This window comes from Pezoporus occidentalis, unplaced genomic scaffold (genome assembly GCF_034315485.1).
Source record: "Pezoporus occidentalis ecotype Australia unplaced genomic scaffold, CSIRO_AGI_Poc_V1 ctg188, whole genome shotgun sequence".
Classification (NCBI taxonomy): domain Eukaryota; kingdom Metazoa; phylum Chordata; class Aves; order Psittaciformes; family Psittacidae; genus Pezoporus; species Pezoporus occidentalis.
In genome coordinates, this window is record NW_026913726.1 from 778,137 (window position 1) to 797,267 (window position 19,131).

At 45.7% G+C, this 19,131-nt stretch overlaps 1 protein-coding gene across 1 annotated transcript; it reads right to left on the minus strand.

Annotated features, from left to right (window-relative positions):
* Positions 1-399: 399 nt before the first annotated feature.
* On the minus strand, positions 400-16,373 carry CTH (cystathionine gamma-lyase). The gene is made up of 12 exons (XM_062616103.1): positions 16,153-16,373; positions 14,212-14,293; positions 13,604-13,699; positions 10,371-10,480; positions 9,416-9,547; positions 7,465-7,522; positions 6,435-6,512; positions 5,288-5,440; positions 4,968-5,089; positions 3,339-3,391; positions 1,940-2,078; positions 400-1,129 (listed from the first exon to the last, which is right to left on the minus strand). Exons 1-12 carry the CDS (start codon positions 16,312-16,314, stop codon positions 1,109-1,111), a joined length of 1,206 nt encoding a protein of 401 aa, XP_062472087.1. The 5' UTR covers positions 16,315-16,373; the 3' UTR covers positions 400-1,108.
* Positions 16,374-19,131: the final 2,758 nt, after the last annotated feature.

The window sequence follows — 19,131 nt, forward strand, 5'->3', positions numbered from 1 at the left end:
TGTAAGCCATACCTGTAGTAGTTTGTGAGAAATGCCTGTAGTACTTTGAAGACATAACCTGTAGTAGTGAGAAATGCCTGTAGTACTCGCACCTCCTTTATGGTTCTTCAGCACAGGTATTTCATAAGCTGTGGCAAGCTCTGCTCAGAGATGAAACCTTGCAGCCACCCACCACCTACCTCAAGCCAGCAGCACCCTGAAACACCTGGATATTCCTCGCCTGAATACTGCATTTTGCAGAATAAGTTGTCATAGATTAGAATTTATATCCTTTTTTTTGACAAAAGCAAAACCATCAGTGACATCCATCTCCCATTGGAAAATTTACACAAATCCAGGGTCATTTCATCAGCTGATTTGGAATGCTGGTATAGGAAAAGATCAAATCAATACATCAGGGAAATTCAAAGCATATTTTAATTAATATTCCAGTTCCAAATATAAATTAAATCAAATCATTACCATAATTGACATCAGATGATTTTGTACTTTTTAAGTGAAAGAATCCTCTTTAAAAAGTTCCCATTGTTTACCAGGTATTGGATCTCGCTTCATTTTCAATGCTCCATAAGATACCAACAGGAGAAAAAACATTTAACCACATTTCCAACCTAATTAAACAACAAATACCTAACTCAGCACTTCTCAAGTTGGGCTGTGGGGTTAGAAGAGATGAGAAAAACTTGTTGTGCAGTTTGAGGAGCAGTCACATTACCAACCAACCCTTTGCAGAACAGCCCTGCAGCGCCAGCGTGACAAATAGAAACACTGCCCTCACTGACAGAGCCAGGATAATATTCCTGAGTGTGCATCTGGCTGCTCTCAGACACAGTGTATTGACTCTACGAATTCCAAACCCAAGGGATTACAATAGAACAGGAAGGGACCCCCAGGAGAGCCCAGGCTGTGTGTCACAGTGCACGGTCCATGCACAGGCTGGCAGCAGCGGAATAAACCAACAGCACAAGGATCCCCAGGGATGCAGGGATTCCATTGAACAGATTCAAATTCTCAGAGACAAATCAACGGAAAATCATTAGCAATTTGGCTTTCCATGTCATCTTTCTTAGGCATTTCCACATTCAATTCCAAGTTCTGGCCTTAGACTTCAAGCTTTACACTCTGTGACCTGCGGTAAGAAGGAAAAATGAAAGACAATTATGCTAAGCACCTGTATCAACTGTGCTGGTTTTGTTTTCCTTTTCATAAATAAGGTACATTTTAGCATTAGATTATCTTCATGCTCTGTGCTGGCATATAGAAATACGTGCTCTTACTATGGTTTATTTTCCCTATCGCCCAACAAAAAGAGAGTGAAAAACAGAGGGACAAAAAGTACATCGAACTAGGATTCTACGATTCTATGTGTGTATGCTCATACACAAACACATCTACACTAATGCATTTTATGTGAGCTGCCTTGAGAAATGAAGTCCCTGTGTGGCATCACGTTCACTACCATCAATAAAGAACAATTTTAATCTACTGTCTCAAATCCAGAAGGTTGGGTAGAGGAGTAGAAGTACTGCTTATAAATGAAATAGGTTACTCCAGTATTGGACTTACTGTCTGATAGAAGCTCTTCGCTTGAAGCTCCTTAATATATTTCAACCCTCTAAAACTATGACATGAAACATCTGAAGCACGCACTAGGCACTTCCATGTCTACATGAGTTTCCCCTCAGCCTGACTTTAGTGGATACCCGCATCACTGGGTCAGGCACATCCTGTCTGAATCTATGTCAACTCAGATGTGGCTGACAAGGATTGTAAACCTTGGTGCACAGAGAAACCTAACAACAAAAGCTTTACACACACTCTGCAAGGTACCCTTACGATTAAATCAAGTGAAGCAAGAATTACCAGCAGATAGTTTGGTGAGGAAGGCAGAGGGGAAATCATTTTGGGAGTGATGGCACTAAGGTAACAACCCACTTACTGCAGCTTCCAGGGCCTGATCTAGATCTTTCAGTAAGTCTTCTTCATCTTCCAAACCAATCGACAGGCGAATTAATGTGTCGCTGATTCCAAGAGCTTCTCTGTCTTCTTTAGGCACTGAAGAGTGAGTCATGATGGCCCTGGAGGAAAAAAAATAGCCTTTTTTTCTAAGAAGTTTTTAGTTTTATCATTAAAGACAAAACCAATTGGTTTCCTGGCAGCATTCCCTGAAAATCCATGAAGGTTTTACACCTTTTGGGTCCCACCTGCTGATTAACCCACAGATGCAAAGGGATCATGTCCTCAACTCCTGTAAGTTACATGAACTGCAGACAAGTCAGTGACTTGTATCTCCCAGTACAGTATTTCCAAGCCACTACTGATGAATAACAAGTGGATACTTAATCTGGACCTGAAAAAGGAGAAAGTCCTATTCCTCTTCCTCCCAGATACATTTAATTTCTATCTTATTTTCTAGAAAAGGGTACCTAAAAGCTCTGCTTTAAGCACATGGAGAAACAGCTGCAATAGACAATCTCCAGAGTGAAATCTCCTGAGTTTTTGATTTTCTTTTAACTTTTGGTTTCTTGGGTCATTTGTCAAACTGTACACACTTACATTGACGAGTTTGTTCCATCTGCTATGGAGGATATAGCTAAGGAACTATTTACCCCATGTGCTCAGTCACTGACATTCACCAATTCACAATTACATTTTGGATTAGAATCCAAAATGGTTTGTGTTGGAAGGGGCCTTAAAGATCATCCAGTTCCAATCCCTGCCAGAGGCAGGGAACTGCTTGAGTGTTTTAAGATTTGCTGTTATTCTAAAATGAATAACTGAAAATATTGAGCATATAAATTTAGCCATAACTTTCTGTGTATTTCTTTGAAAAGCAGACTGGATTTAAGTGAAATAATCTAATTTCATAAAAATCCTATTTTTTAGCCTTTTAACCTAGATAGGGGCACCTAAGCATTACTAAATTCCCCACAAACTTCCCCTGACATGGAGCAGTCAATGCAGCATACTGACCATGCCCTCTTGTGTAAGCAGGCAGAACAGCAGAGCTCCTTCCTCAACAGTGCGACCAAAACTGCTCACTACTCAAACACACGTTGATTTCTTGGATTTCTTATCATCACAGTAACAAATCACATCTCAGTCCCCAGTTAAGACAAGGAAATGTGGAAATCCTTTCAACATCCCACTCATATTGACTAAAGCCACGCTCATTCTGGAGTAGCCTCTGGGGTTTGTGCTATACAACGTTCTATCCTTGGATCTCAATTATATGCCAAATATCTTGGCTTTGTGGACTAGAAAGTTTTAGAACTCCCATCACATTTTTTTGTTACCCTGCAGCTGGTTTTAGGCTTTTAAGTTGAAGGATGACTTACGGATGCTCTGCGAGGCTTTCATAGCCACCCAGACTCTCAGCCAGCGCAAAAACCTACAGGAAAATCAAGTTAACATAACAAGTGTAAGGTTCTGAATGCTTGGAAAGAGATGGTTAAGGGAAAAGGAATGTTTAGGGGTTTTTCTAAGTTTTTCTATGATAATTTTTATATTAGAAAAGGCATTACCTGTAATTAGGGTATAAATTCTACATTTAGCAGGTAAGAGATGATACTAAGATTTAAACCAGACTCGTCCTAAAAAGGCTCTGAAGAGACACTGATGCAAAGCTGAAACTAAAATACGTCCATGTTGATCAAATGTAATTCAGGAGTAGCTCCCACAATGTGATACATGGGCAGCACGGAGGAAGGGCAGAAGGGAAAATGCACAACAGGAGGGAGCAGCTCTGCCTGGGCACCAGCAGTGTTCACTCTGTTCAGATAGAGCAGGCTGCCTGAACAAAGACTCAGATCTCATAAATTTCAGCTGAGGTTTAAGTGATTATACCCTATCTTACAACCCCTTCTTTCAGCAGTGATCTCTGAATTATGGGCATGCATTCCTGGGTGACAAAGGGCCCTCTGGAGAGCCAGCTGCATCAAACATAGATTCACAGCGTGTCTGCAGTGAATGCACTTACTGCCCTCAATGTTCCTCTGCTGCTCCAGCTGCTCATATTCACTTTTATCCCCTTTAAACAAACTAACCCTAAACCTATCAACTAAATAACTCTCTTCTCACCATGGTTTAAGGAAATGGCTTTACTTCTGTACCAACCTAGTGACAAGCTGATGGCTATCCAAGTCAAAGGGCTGAACGGAGTATACTCATAAGAACTTGCTTCTCCTGGAATGTATTTCCTGACACTTTCTGCCCAAGCTGGTAGATCTCCCGTGCCAGGATTAAATGCTCTCTCGTGTAAAACAGTATTTTATGGGAAAACCATGTCTTTAGTAAGTTCATTTTCAGCTGGTAACATTGAGTGGGAAGTAAGTAAGACAGGGAGGAGAAGGAAGTTCTAATTTTCCCTTTTTGATTATTATATGTTGATTTGTTTTCCAAGAACAAACCAGCAAAAGCACAAGTGCAGGAAGCAAATTAACCAGAGATCAAGACTAGCCAACACATTAAAGAGTACAGGCAGAATAAATACATGGCAAAGACAAAGGCAAAAGCCTATGGTTTAGGTAAAATAAACAAACAAGTCTTCTCCAATCTGAGGGACTCCCTCTTTGTTTCATGATTCACATCATTTCTCACTGGGATTTTGCCCTGATGAGTGCTTTGAAATATTACAACAGTATTACACCAGCCCCAGCTCCTCTGCTTTCAAATCCTACAGGCATTTCTGCAGAAGGCAGGTATGCAGGCCCTTTGTAGGCCTGGATATACTACACCCTACTGTGTAAACAAACACCTCAAATGAGCTTAGGCATCCTTTACTTCCCTCTCATTAGCCTCCCTTTACAAATAATCTATTATTTAGGGATGGCTACACCCAAAAGACTTCAAGAGCTTTGCAAGTCCAGAGAAAGACTCTTCCCACCCCAAGAAAAAACACTTCCTTTATCACCCTCAGTAGCACAGGCTCAGTCCCTCTAAAGCAGCATGCATTTACCATCATTTACCTTTAAATTCTTGAGGAAGTTAACAGCATGTTTGAGACTCCCTTTAATGTAAAAGGTGACCATGCCAGGACAGCCAGTACACTGCCGTTTGATCAGCTCATGCTGAGGGTGTGAAGGCAAACCTGAAATCCAGAGAAGTTGCTTTAATTTAATTGCTATCATTTCAAAGGGTAGAGCAGCTCACTCACAGCAACGCAGAAACAGCCACTGCCGAGGTGGACACGCAGTCAAGTCACCCAACGTGAAGAGCGTACAAGCTGCACATAGTACTGCAGTGCTCAACTCCAGACGTGACCCACTCTGAAGTCTTGCCAGCATACCTGGGAAAATGACTTTCTCCACCCGGGAATCTGACTCAAGGAACCGAGCAACAGCCAACGCGTTGTGGAAATGTTGCTTCATCCGGAGGTGCAGTGTCTTCAGACCACGATTGCACAGGTAACAGTCAAAGGGGGACGGAACGGCTCCAAGGGCTACAGAAATGAAAACGTGCAACAAAGGGGGGGAGGGTTTAGTAAAATTTCATAAAGTCCCGATTCCCAAATTCCTAAAGTTAGAACAAGACCAGTGGAAAGAGATCTGATGCAATCTGCCTTCCTCACACGGTAACCCAGCCAATTAATGAGCTGGATGAACAAGGTGAAGACGCAAGGATTAAATGCATTAGACACAATATACCTTTAGTCTCTCTGTTGTAGACAGAGGGCAGACAGAATACTACGCAGAAATGTATTCATTACAATTAAGAGGCAGTAAAACTGTTAAAATCAACCTATATAAGAAAACTGCATTAGGCATATCCTCTGATGGGTGAATGAGTTTAAAAACCCAGATGTACTTGATAATGAGTTAGGTGGAATTAAATAAAGGCATAATTTAAATGTTTTTATGCCTCTTCATGTACAACATCAAGATAATATAGGAAATGATGGTGCTTTCTGCCATGGTCTTAACTGCAACCTAAAGAGAGGCTTGGTAAGGAGCCGTGTCCCATGTAACTGCAGGTGCTGCCCATGGGGACAGCATCTGATGCTTTCAGGAAAGCAGGGACAGAGGGAATTACAGTCCTGAGGCCATTACAGTCCTGAGGCCAAGAGTGCTGCCTCCATTCAAGCCCCTGCCCCAGACAATTCCTTCCGCTCAGCAGCCCCTGGTGAACAAATGGGGAACAACCCACCCTGTTCTCAGTAGGAAGCCTTGTTAACATTATTCGAGAGAGAAGCCAGGGAGGCACACCAAAAGCTGTGGGGTTTGTATAAGGCCAGTGAAAAGCAGGGAAGAGAATTCAGGATTCTTACATCTGTGTCACCACTTCCTCTCTGGCCATTTACACTTCTAAACATTTAAATGCCTGAGCTACATCTCTAGATAGGTTTCATACTTGTGTGCATGCAACATGCTTTCCATTACAAGCTGGTATATTTGAACACAACTGATTTCAAGGTATTTCCTACATTGACTACTTACAGTTTTGTAAGAATTTAAGCCTTTCGTAGAGATCATCACTGTTTACTGAAACAAGTCCCATTACAACATCACTATGCCCTAAAAACACAAGGAGAAGACAAGAACAGAATCAGCCACTCCATCAGCTGCAGGGTTATGCCACAAACCCATGTTTTCTCAGTCTTGCTGCTAATACAGTCCCTTTTTCGCAAGACACTGGGCTCTTTGTCATTGCTACATCTGTCCTTCCTGCGCAGCACAAGGACTGTAAGGCAGATTTCAGCTTTTTCTAAAGCTCTGGTGAGCAGCATGCTCGGCCCTGTGCCCCCAGACAGTTCCCAATCCAGCTGCCAGAAAGTGGGAATTCCAGGGTACAGGAATCAGGTGTGTCCTGCTGAGCTGCCTTAGCAAGGGTGAACACCAGCCAGAAAACTTCCTCTTCTACCCACATCACCAAGGACATCCAGTCACGTTAGCTCCATGTGGGCTGCCTGGGACACAACACAGTGAATGTGCTTTTGGACAGGCTCCACCACAGATGAATGAAACCTGCTTTGAACCTTAATGTAATTTCTAGCCACCACCTTCTACTGAAGCCACGTGCTTTATTGTAGTCAAATTAAAACCAACACGGCTAGAAACACCTCTAGGTCTATTGCCTGAAGACAGGTCAATATTCCTTCTCCCAGGGATAGTTTAGGAGCTATGAAGACTAATGGTCTATTGGATGGCCCATCTCCTCTAACAATCCATGTAAGAATTACTAAAAGGCACACTGGTTTTCGTGAACTAGGAAGGTGCTGAGGCGCTGGCACAGGGTGCCCAGAGAAGCTGTGGCTGCCCCATCCCTGGCAGTGTTCAAGGCCAGGTTGGACACAGGGGCTTGGAGCAAGCTGCTCTAGTGGAAGGGGTCCCTGCCCGTGGCAGGGGTTTGGAACTGGGTGAGCTTTAAGGTCCCTTCCAACCTAAACCAGTCTGATACTATGAACTGCCCACAGGCAGAATGGCTCTTGAACAGCCAGCCTGAGCTGTGTCAAAGTGACACACTTACCATTCATGTATTTGGTGGCAGAATACATGCAAATATCAGCCCCCAGAGATAAAGGACGCTGAAATGAAATGGAAACAATAGGTATGGTTAAAGCTCATGTGTACTCTGGTTCATTTCAAGCTACCCAAAAGGCTGCGATCCAACACAGAAAGTAACAATAGGTGAAGAAACTAAAAACCACAAAAACTTAAGGCCTTAAACATAAAACCCTGAGAATGAAGATAGGATATGTGACAAAAACAATAGTACAGGAAAGCACCCTGAGTTCAAGAAAAGCACAATAAAAAGAACCCAAAATAAGATGTAATTTAAAAGCATTGGTCCAATTTCCACCAGCTTCAGGGGAGGAGGGATTGAATACATCCAACATACATTCATATTTGTGAAAAAATAGTTCTATGGCTCAGCTGAGGCAGGGATAAGTAATGCTATTTACGGTGTGTTTGTTTGGGAAATGAAGGCCTCAGTGCAGTCTGCAAAGAAAAAGATCTGCACTGCTGTCTAGATATGGGTACTGGTGATACCAGTATTAGTGATACAGCACTGAAAGAGCAACTGAAACCTGAAGAGGTTTCCTTTGCCAGGTCTCTCTTCCCTGACCTCCCAGAAGCCTTTCGAAGGTGAAGCAAAGGCAGATGTTGATGGGTGAGAAGTAATGACCAATATTTTTAATCAGTCACTAAGCAAAGGACTTTGCACATAAAATAAACACATTTCAAAGGCTGAAAAGTATCAGTATGTTAAAAGGTAACAAAGCAGATTTAGAATGAAATGCTGCTGCTGTCAGCTTAAACACGGGCACCTAGTCAAGGAACGTGGACGATGTGCATTCCCGGTGCGCAGCCAGGAGAGCAGCAGCATAAACACCAGTGCCTCTTACACTCAACAGTGCTACACAAATCACCCTCAAATTAGGATCTTCTCAGCACAGTGCATCAGCAGCAGTATGGAGGGGTTTAAAGGCATTAACTATTAATTAAAGTTAATCATTACAACTGACTTTCTCTTAGCAGCAGGCCAATAAAAGCCACATTAACTAGCTCATATATCCAGATGCTCACTTGGCTTCTTTCAAACTTGTCTTGCCAAATAAATGTATGTTGCAAAGGGGAAATCGTCAAGCCTTTGGTATGTAGAAGACAAACTCAAGTGCTGCTTTAGCTAAGCATTAACACCTTCTAAAAGCTCTCTTAATTTATAAAGATCTCAGTGCCCTTAACAAAAACAGACACCTTGCCTTTTGCATTCATAAAAAGGTTTTACTTTAGACTTAAAAACACAGCGAATCAGCTTCATCTCCTGGGAAATACAAATGAATATTTCTAGCCCACGTTAAGATGAACCAGACTTCAAAGTTTAATAGTCTTCACTTCATGTATTCTAGTTATCCAAGCAGAAAAGTTATGCTAGTTGTTTGAGATCAAAAGGACAAACTCTTAAGCCACACATTCAACAAGATATTGAAGAAAAGTTAAATTGAATGTCTCAAAAGGAAACAAAGTTTGCTTGGTTTAACTTTTTCTTCCACTGCTCTTTTCAGAATATCAAGTGGTTCAGAACAGATCATAAACAGCATATACAAAAGAAATGGTATAAAAAGGCCAAAGTTAGGAAACAGGATACTTCTTAATAGGCCTGTTATGATTTCCATCAGTGAGGACTAAAAAACCATGATTTTTGAATGGCTTACCTGATTCAGTGTTTTTATTGGACTGCTGAGCTATACTGGGTTTGCTGGTATCAATCACACTGGGATGGGGCTAGCTACAAAGTACTGCACATACCATCCTTAGTAATGTAAATAGCACAGTACATAGGTTGTATTTAGAAACAGAACAGGTAATTTTACAAGACATAGATCAAAACTACAGTCCCATGGTGGTGTTTCCATTTAAAAAATGCACCTTTTAATACACTGAAATGATGGGGTAATTGTAAAAAAAGTGCTTACCTGGAAATATGCAGACATAAAAGTGTTGTCTACCGCCAGAAGAACATCTTTATGCTTGTGTACTGCATCTGCACACGCTTGAATGTCAATGATCTTCAGTGTGGGGTTTGTGGGTGTTTCAATCCAAACAAGCTGCAGTAATTCAACAACACAAAATGTCAGTTCAGAGGTTTTACAGTGCTGGTGATGATACACGTGTAAGTCCACAAGTGGTTTAATTTGTTGAGTGTCAGCTTCTCCTGCAGGTTTGCAGAGTGGCAATAAGACAGCATCCCTACTGCAGAAAGACAGGGTGCCCAGAGAAGCTGTGGCTGCCCCATCCCTGGCAGTGTTCAAGGCCAGGTTGGACACAGGGGCTTGGAGCAAGCTGCTCTAGTGGAAGGTGTCCCTGCCCATGGCAGGGGGTTGGAAATGGATGGGCTTTAAGCTCCATTCCAACACAAGCCATTCTGTGATTCTGTGGCTCTTGAGAGAGGCAATATTTTCCATAAAAATAGCTGATAAAAGGGAATAACATCAAAGCTTTGGAAAACCTCAGCGCATTGCATCTGAAGAAGGCCTGACATAGCCACACCAAAGTCTTTACATTCAAAACTTTGTAAGCCTTTTTCAGCTCAGTGATCTTCCACTAGAGCAGAGGGTTATTTATCTGTTCCAGTGCCAGGGAGCACCCCCTCTTCCTCTGACCTTGCTGCTCCCTTTGCTGTTTCTGACCTTTTCCCTCTTCCCCTCTCTCTCCATACTGTTTTTATCTTCTAAGTGTTGTCAGTGAGGCACCACCACCAAGCAGACTGGAGTGGAGAAGTGCTGGAGCCAGCTCAGCCCCAATCTGTCCCCACAAAAGACACCCCTGTAGCCCACTCTGTTTGACACGTACACCCATTACAATAAGAGCAAGAATCGAATTGTTGAACGACATTAAGCAAGTAAGTTCAGCAATTTCCCTCTCCCCTACCTTGGTCTCTGGTGTAATTGCAGCTTCCAGGCATTTAATACTTGAACAGTCAACAAAAACTACATTCAAACCCATTTTCATGGCTACTTTCCTGAAGTACCTGTTTGTGCCTAAAAAACACAAACGAAAAAATCAGAGGCGCAAAACAAAACTTCACTGATCCCCAGACTCCTGCATTCATGCATGGAAAGTCAGGAGGGTACGGTTTTATGCTGTACACCATGAATGGCACATTAGTATTTTTATTCCCAAAAAGTTTAAAGATTTCCATAGATCACAGAAAAGGACTAATGGGAATATGGAATCAGAGTGATTGAAGAAGTACTTTCAATTATCAGCTCTTTGGGGTTGGTTTAATCAGAAAATTAAATGGACCCCTTTTAGTTCGCCTGCTTCTAACATTTCCCCCAGTCCTTTGCCATGCACAAGTTAGTGGTTACAGCTTTCATATTCTCTTTCCCACTTTTCGATTACTTCTTTTTACCACACAAACTCTTTTCTATTTCATAAGCTTCACTGCTTCTTCTTCTCCCACATTCTCAAGGGGAAAACTCCAGCTACTGTGTTTCTTTACCATTCCATTAAAGCAACATGTAGCAAGAAACATAAAGGAGTGATTACTTCCTTCCTTTCTGTCTTTGCAACCCTTCATTGGAAAGACTAAAAGAAGAAGCCAGAAGCAACCAGTTGCTCATTAGAAGTGCAGCATAGTGACTATCTGCTGCCTGGATTAAAAATTAGTTCATTCAGTCTTTCTGCCAAGGTTGTTTAACATTCACTCGCTCACACGGAACCCGAGTTTGCCATTTAGCCATAAAGTCCTAACACGTGCAGGGTATGATCCGGTGCGCTGAATGCTGTGTCTGAATGATGATTTTTTAAAGGAAATACTTTTATGTCTACAATGAGCTGTATATTATAGTGTCACTTGTGCTGTAGGAAATACGTTCAGGTATAGGAAATTTGCGCCTAGGCTGTCAGCTCTACAAACAACAGAAAGTTGCTTTACATACTTCAAGTAATAACACACTACAATGAAACCTTAGATGGAAATCAAAGGTTGCACAGAAAGTAGCTCTTGTAAGAAGTTACATCAGCGGCTCACAGTTCAGAAGTGCCAAAACCTGACAGCTCCTCCTCACCCTCCCAAAACTCAGCAACTCTTAAACACATCCCAGGCAGCGCACTTGTCAGCATTGCCTGAGAGCCTTTCAATTCTTTCACTGTTTTTCTGTCAGCCTTGCAATCTGCAGCCTCATTTGAGTTAGCAAGTGCAGCACTGCTCTCCTATCCAACCCGGCCTTTTACAGAAAAACATGGTAAAAGCTTAGCAAAGCCTGTGTGCCCTTGAGGGAGCAGGGGCACATACCAGTGCTCATACCCACTGACTCAAAGGTTGCTATTACAAGGCTGAAAACACAGGCTGAGAGAGCTGGGCTGGTTTGGCCTGGAGAAGAGAAGGCTCCTGAAGGGGAGACCTGAGAGCAGCTCCAGTGCCTGAAGGGGCTGCAGGAAACCTGGAGAGGGGCTTGGGACAAGGGCCTATAGGGCCAGGCCAAGGGGAATGGCTTTAAGCTGCCAGAGGGGAGACTGAGATGAGCTCTTAGGCAGAAGCTCTTCCCTGTGAGGGTGCTGAGGCGCTGGCACAGGGTGCCCAGAGAAGCTGTGGCTGCCCCATCCCTGGCAGTGTTCAAGGCCAGGTTGGACACAGGGGCTTGGAGCAAGCTGCTCCAGTGGAAGGGGTCCCTGCCCGTGGCAGGGGTTGGAGCTGGAGGAGCTTTAAGGCCCCTTCAACCCAAATCAGTCTGTGATTCTATGATTCTAAGAACACGAGCAGGAAAGATGACTAGGAACAGCCAGAAGAGCACGAGCTAGGAGAAAAGCAAGCAGGGATGTCAGGGGACAAGGAGCCCCTAACAGCCAAAAGAGGAACGAAGGGGATGAACACATATTGGCCACAGTGTTCAACGGCAGATCTGCAGATGTAACATGTATGGGGTGTGAGGTCTGCTGAGTAAGGCTGGCTGGGGGGAAGCTGGTCTCTTTACAACAAAAGCATGAAAAAAACCCTCAGGGAAGAAACCATGAGATTCATCTGTGCCGAAACCACCAGGGGCTGAGGCTTTAATGAGCAGATGAACTGGTTTTGCTTGAAAAATACACCCATGGGCCTTTCTGAAGTAAGAAGCTGATAATACACTTCGGCCAAATGACTTACTGAGTTCTGAGGTGGGAGGGCCGTGTATTAAATGAGTAGCTTGTCACTGGGGACTCCTGCTCCACTCAGCTTGGCTCCAGATGTACTTGGAGATGAGCTATCTGACATGAACTAAGACATTAAAGCAAATGTGTGTATCTGTATTTGATGTGCACAACCACAGAGAACTGATTAGCAAACAGTAATCACTCAGCACTGGGAAAGGTGATTACTCTTGCTAAAAGGTTTTCCAGCTATTGCTTGGGAAAGCACAGCCTGTTGCTGGCCTCTCTAACCTTCCTTTGGAAACAAAGCAGGTTTGATCTCCTTGTGCCAAGGACTTGGAGCAGATGGAGACAAGCTTTTCTGACCAGTGAAACATAGGAGTTGGGCACTGAGGACACTGATTGTCATAGGGTGTTCGAGCTGACTTTCCTACTAAGGACTTTTAGGTGGCATCAATCTTCTGAAGGACTTTGGCAGAGGTGGATGAACTCTGTTCCTGGGGAGTTTCTTGGAAGAATGGATAAAAAAAAAACTATACAAGATCAAAACCCAATAGTGAGCTGCAGCACCGCTGAAGCATTCAGAAGACATGTGCATAGCAGATGCAAGTTGTGCTTTCAGGAAAGATGACAGAATAGCTGTTTGAAACAGTCCAGACAAAATGCTGGTTGATAAACGGTCAGACCTGGGAAAGGGATAGTAACATACCAGGAGCTGGGAAACTTTGCTGTGCTGGACTGTAGGGGGTCCTGCTTTGCAAACAAATCTGTGCAAGGCCAAGATATTGCTGTTTTCTACTTATTATTAGTTAGTTACATTGTTTTAAACCTGCATGTTATGCCACAGAACCTTTCAGTGTTTGAATTCCTAACACCAAAATCAGACAGGGGTGTTCTGTGTTCTCAGAAAGTGAAAAGGCTGTAAAGGGAAGTAAGGTCCTGTGTGGGAAATTCAGTTCATGACAATCACAAATAGGTACATTTAATCACTTGTGCAACGAACATCAAAAGCATCCTTGTGGTTTACATACCTCCATAGACATCATCCATGCAGATAATCGTGTCCCCTGCCTTTAACAGGTGAGTAATATTCAAAGTAGCAGCTAAGCCAGAAGCATAAGCCAAACCTAAAAGAGAAAACAGTAAGGGGCAGACACTGGGTTTTAATGTGATAAAACCTTGTCAAACTTGCCTTCACTTTCCTCACTTTGCTTTTAAAAGGAACCTGTTCTGTCACTCTCACACTATCTCAATCATTCAGTGGATTGAGTAAAAGCAGCAGCCTGATTTTACACAGAGTGGAACCTGGAATGAACAATAGTCCAGGAAGCACTGCTGCCTGTCTCCTGCTCCCCACTGCACTCAGTGCTGCTGCACAAGGAAGGATTCCATTTAGCTCAGACATCAAATGCAGCGAGAGGAAGCCCTGCAGAAGCCCAGGGATTGAGCTGGACTTTGCTGAATGTGTTGAACACTTTTCACTCTTGCCCATAACCAGCAGGTACAGGCTGTGAAAGCCTTGCTGTGATGTGACTGCTGCTGACAGCTTGGTGCCCTTGCTCCCCAAGTTATGCTTCCTGTAGACCATCAGGAAACACACATGCTGCCATCTTGCTTGACGAAACTATTAATTACTTACAGTATTTAGCTCCATCTAGTACTGCCACAGCCTTCTCCAGGCAATTCCGGCTGGGGTTTCCACTCCGGCTGTATTCATAACCCTATCGGGAAAGCAAGAAACAGACACAACTTAAGAGAGAGCACGGAGGAAGCTGTGTACAATAGTTGTCCCAGGGTCCTTAAAAAGCCCTTGTGCTCAGCACTGAGATTATGCATCCACCTCCTCCAAGACCATCAGGCTGGTTTCCTGGCTACACCAAGCTGCTGTACACAGCATCTGATCAGGCATCCCCAACCTCAGAATGGTTTCTAGGGGTGTGCTGGGGGAAGTATCGCACTGCTGGCCATGTTCTCTTACTTTTTCCCAGATAACCACTTCTGGTCACTGTTGGAGAAAAGGCTGACAGATTCCACACATTCTTATGTTATCAGGAAGGATGTGTCCCATCACCACAATGCTCTGCTTGGAAGATGCTACAGGGCACTGACCAGCGCCAACCTGTACCCATCAAAAGTTCTTGAAAGCTCAGCCGTTTCCCTGGCATGAAACCAGACCAAGTTCCACTTTCCAGTGCAACAGTTTTTATGTGAAGACTGAGAAAATTGAACAAGAAACAAAAAATACTCATGCAGGGGAGACCTTAGAGCAGCTCCAGCGCCTAAAGGGGCTGCAGGAAAGCTGGAGAGGGGCTTTGTCCAATGGCCTGCAGGGACAGGCCAAGGGGAATGCTTTAACCTGCCAGAGGGGAGACTGAGATGAGCTCTTAGGCAGAAGCTCTTCCCTGGGAGGGTGCTGAGGTGCTGGCACAGGGTGCCCAGAGAAGCTGTGGCTGCCCCATCCCTGGCAGTGTTCAAGGCCAGGTTGGACACAGGGCCTTGGAGCAAGCTGCTCTAGTGGAAGGTGCCCCTGCCCGTGGCAGGGGTTGGAGCTGGGTGAGCTTTATGGTCCCTTCCAACACAAACCAGGCTGGTGTTCTGTGCATGCATGCTCATGTTACAGAGGGAACTGTTAAGTGTCCTGGTATCTGTGTACTTTCAGGACTTCTGCTTAATGAGAACTTCGCTGCATGCAGGAATCTGGCAGACGGCTCTCACAGAGCTTCCAGCAGGAACACAGCCATGCTCTTGTCAGCACAGGGACACAGCAGCATGTGACTGCTTCATCCGTGGTCTTCTTCAAAACAGCTGCTGATTTAGAAGCACTCACAGCATTATGCGAGTGGCTGTGTGGAATCAAAGATCACAAGGCAAACGCGGATTGCCCAACCAGCACAGGGTGATGTTCAGGCACCAGCTTCGGAACAAACTGGTTTGTGAACAGCAGGTTTGTGCCATCTCCCTCATACTTGAGTGGCAGCCATCAGAAACATCACGATAGTTCAACCCCAATGCTTCCCGCACTTTCTACAATACAATACAAACCATTTGACATGGTTTAGTGGTGGCCTTGACAATGCTAGGAGAACGGTTGGACTTGATGATCATACAGGTCTTTTCCAACCTGGCTGATTCTATGATGCTATCCACAAAACGCTGCTGAAACACTTGTTTGCTCTGCAAGGACAACTGGGGCAGCCTCTTACACAACCGCTGTTATTGGGAAAACGGATCTTGCTCGGGGACAGCAGAAAGTTTTGTCATCACGCAGACTTCAAGAGAGCCCCAGCCGCACAGAAACCATCCGACCGGCGCCTGAACCTTAGAGCCCGGTTACAGCTTCCTCCACCCAATGTCCACGTGGGAAACGATGCCTGAGGGTCGTTCGGGAGCGAGAATAAAGGGACTGTTTCCACGTGCTGCAACCGGGAGTCCCCATGCCTTTCCCTCCCTTCCCATCTCCTCTCCTCCCCTTCCCAGAGGCTGCCGCTCCCCCTCTGGCCCCTCCGGCCATGCCGGAGCCCCCCGGTCCTTCCCGGCGAGGACAAGCCCGCCCCGGTGCCCCGCCGCCGGCCGCACTCACCGCGTGCTGCCCGGGGGCCTGCTGCTTGAAGGTGGTGGAGAGGGAGATGGGCGGCACCACGGCGCCCGAGCTCCACTGCTCGGGCTCCTGCCCGGCGTGAATCGCCTGCGTGGCGAAGCGCGCGAACGGCGGCAGGAAGCCCCGGGCCCCGCCGTGCTCCATGGCTGCGCTCCGGACACCGCCGCAGCTGCCGCGCCACAGGGACCGGGACCGGGACCGGCACCACAGCCCCACGCCACCAGAGGCCCGGCGAGGGCGGGGCCTCGCCGCCGCCTCCCATTGGCTGCGGCGGGGAAGGGCGGGGCGGAACCGGGCAGCGCCCGCGCCGCCGGGAGGGGAGCGCCTTCCGGTGCGGTACCGCAGCACGGTCCCGGGGAGCGCGGGAAGAGGCTGCCCGGCTGCTGGGGCTCTGCGGACGGGGATGGCGCCGCTGAGCCCACCGGGGATCCCGGGGAGTGAACGGGCTCTGCGCCAGAGGGTTTCAGCCTGACACACGCCGGGGGTGCAGCGAGGTCACACAGCCTGAACCGGGATACGTGCGGGTGGGAACAGAGACTTGGGGCAGGTGAAGTTAATCCTCTGGTGACAGATGTGAAGAACATGAGCATAAATCCAGAGGGACCTGGACCGTGGGAACCTGCTGGAGCTCAACAAGGGCAAGGGCAAGGGCAAGGTCCTGCCCCTGGGTCGGGGCAATCCCCACCACAAACCCAGGCTGGGGGAGACTGGATGGAGCATCCCTGAGGAGAAGGACTTGGGGGGTTGGGTGAGGAGAAGCTCCTCACTGAAGCTATGATGTCTTAAACCTCCTCACCTACTTTTTCCTGTTCAGTTTAGTTCCCCTGAATATCCGTCGTCACTCTGCAAGACGACTGCTACCTAGCATCGATCCTGCCAGCCATTCTGAATGCCTGGGAGAAGCAGAAGTTAATTTCTCCACAGCTGGGAAATTCCATTCACCGTCCTCCAGGACCTCATTTATTTTTGTTTCGCCTTGTGGAAGTAAGGAGAGGCAACCAGAGCGCACCCCTCTACACTAAGGCGCTTTCAGTACACTATTAGTTACTCTTCATGACTTTAAATGTTGCAGTTACGCTCCCAGCAAGGATAAATGCAGAAAAACACTTGTCATTTTCACTTACTGCCTACCTTCGGGTTTTGAACAAATTTAGCTTTTTATTCCTCTCCAATCTTTTTACCTATTCCTTTACATACTAAAAATACCAGCATCCTTCCTGGAGGAACACACCCATTGGAAATTACTCCTCCATTATTTGTTTTCCACTTGAGCAATTGCACAAGCAAATTTTCCATAGAGTCAAAGCCCAGAAAATGCAGCTCCACGTTGCCACAATACCTGACCCTGCTACTTTCTGCTGAATTGCCTAGTGTCTGAGAGCAATTTAAGTAATTTAAGAAGATAGAGAATATAAACAAGATAAACATAATAATAAACAAATTATTAGACCCCAAATACTCTCACAAAGTTGAAGGCACAGCACAGGAGGACACACGGATATGCCACAAACGCTGGTTTTCACAGAGCAGTTCCCATTAGTAATGCATCCATTATATTTCTGCATTGAATAAGGGACTCCATAATAAGCTGGTAAACAGTGACTTCATGCCTCTGCCTCCTCTTAGCTGGCCTTCAGTAATTAAAAATGCAACGTGAAGTTTCCAACATCACCTACAACCTGAGTTCCTGCATCTCTTCCACAGGAGCATGAGCAGCAAGTCAAGGGAGGGGATTCTCCCTCTCTGCTGCACTCAGAGGACCCCCCTTGCAGTCCTGATCCAGCTCTGGGGCAGCAGCACAAGAGGGACGTGGAGGTGCTGGAATGAGGCCAGAGGAGGCCATGGAGATGCTGTGACGCCTGGAGCAGCTCTGCTCTGGAGCCAGGCTGAGAGAGCTGGGCTGGGTCAGCCTGGAGAAGAGAAGGCTCCTGAAGGGGAGACCTGAGAGCAGCTCCCAGTGCCTAAAGGGGCTCCAAGAAACCTGGAGAGGGGCTTTGGGCAAGGGCCTGTAGGGACAGGCCAAGGGGAATGGCTTTAAGCTGCCAAAGGGGAGACTGAGATGAGCTCTTAGGCAGAAGCTCTTCCCTGTGAGGGTGCTGAGGCGCTGGCACAGGGTGCCCAGAGAAGCTGTGGCTGCCCCATCCCTGGCAGTGTTCAAGGCCAGGTTGGACACAGGGGCTTGGAGCAAGCTGCTCTAGTGGAAGGGGTCCCTGCCTGTGGCAGGGGGCTGGGACTGGATGAGCTTTAAGGTCCCTTCCAACCCAAAGCAGTCTGGGATTCTGTGATTCTAAGACTGGCTCTGCACCATACATGTCTCCAGTACCGGGGCAAACAGTCTCTTGTGAGCATGGAACAAGAGACAGCTTTGCCAGTGGTGCCAACCTCTCAAATTCTGTTTGTTGATGGGTCTTAGTTTTCTCTACAAACAAGAAGATACAAGAGTCTTGTCAGAAAGACCAATGGAGTATAGAGCAAAGGTGACTTTTTTTCCCCTATAATCATTTAAAATTGTAAATATCCATGTGGGAAGCAGCTATCACTGTGAAGACAACAGGCACAGAAATTGGATTTCATAGTTCCATCTCTAGTAGAACTCTCCTTAGCTGCTTGGTAGAAGAGGAGATGATGCAAATCAGGTGAAGAAAAAGGTCACTCAGAGTAGTTTTTTTATCTTTTATCTAATCTTGCTGACAAGGTGTGGGCTCTTTCTCCTGGAAGCCCAAGTAAAAGAATCCAGTTTACCTGGATTGTGACATGTCCTCATGTTTTTATGATTCATCCCACTATTGTTAAGTCAATACGTGCAGGAGCAGCACTGAAGGAGTTGCTGCAGGGAACTTGGGGAACTCTGAACCTAATGCAGTTACTTTATGAGATGATAACACATCTACACAGACACGACACCTGTCTTATCCTTCCCTTTTCCTGTGCGTGCTTTTGAGGAAAGCAATTTGTACAGGT

Bases quoted from the DNA above. Each gene is read 5' to 3' on its own strand.
- CTH (XM_062616103.1), bottom strand. From the start codon at position 16,314: ATGGAGCACGGCGGGGCCCGGGGCTTCCTGCCGCCGTTCGCGCGCTTC. The intron at 3,392-4,967 runs GTAAATGATGGT...ATTTTCCTGTAG, and splicing joins ACTTCCTCAAGAATTTAAAG to GTTTTTGCGCTGGCTGAGAG. The intron at 1,130-1,939 runs GTAAGTGGGTTG...TTCTTACCGCAG, and splicing joins ATCAGGCCCTGGAAGCTGCA to GTCACAGAGTGTAAAGCTTG.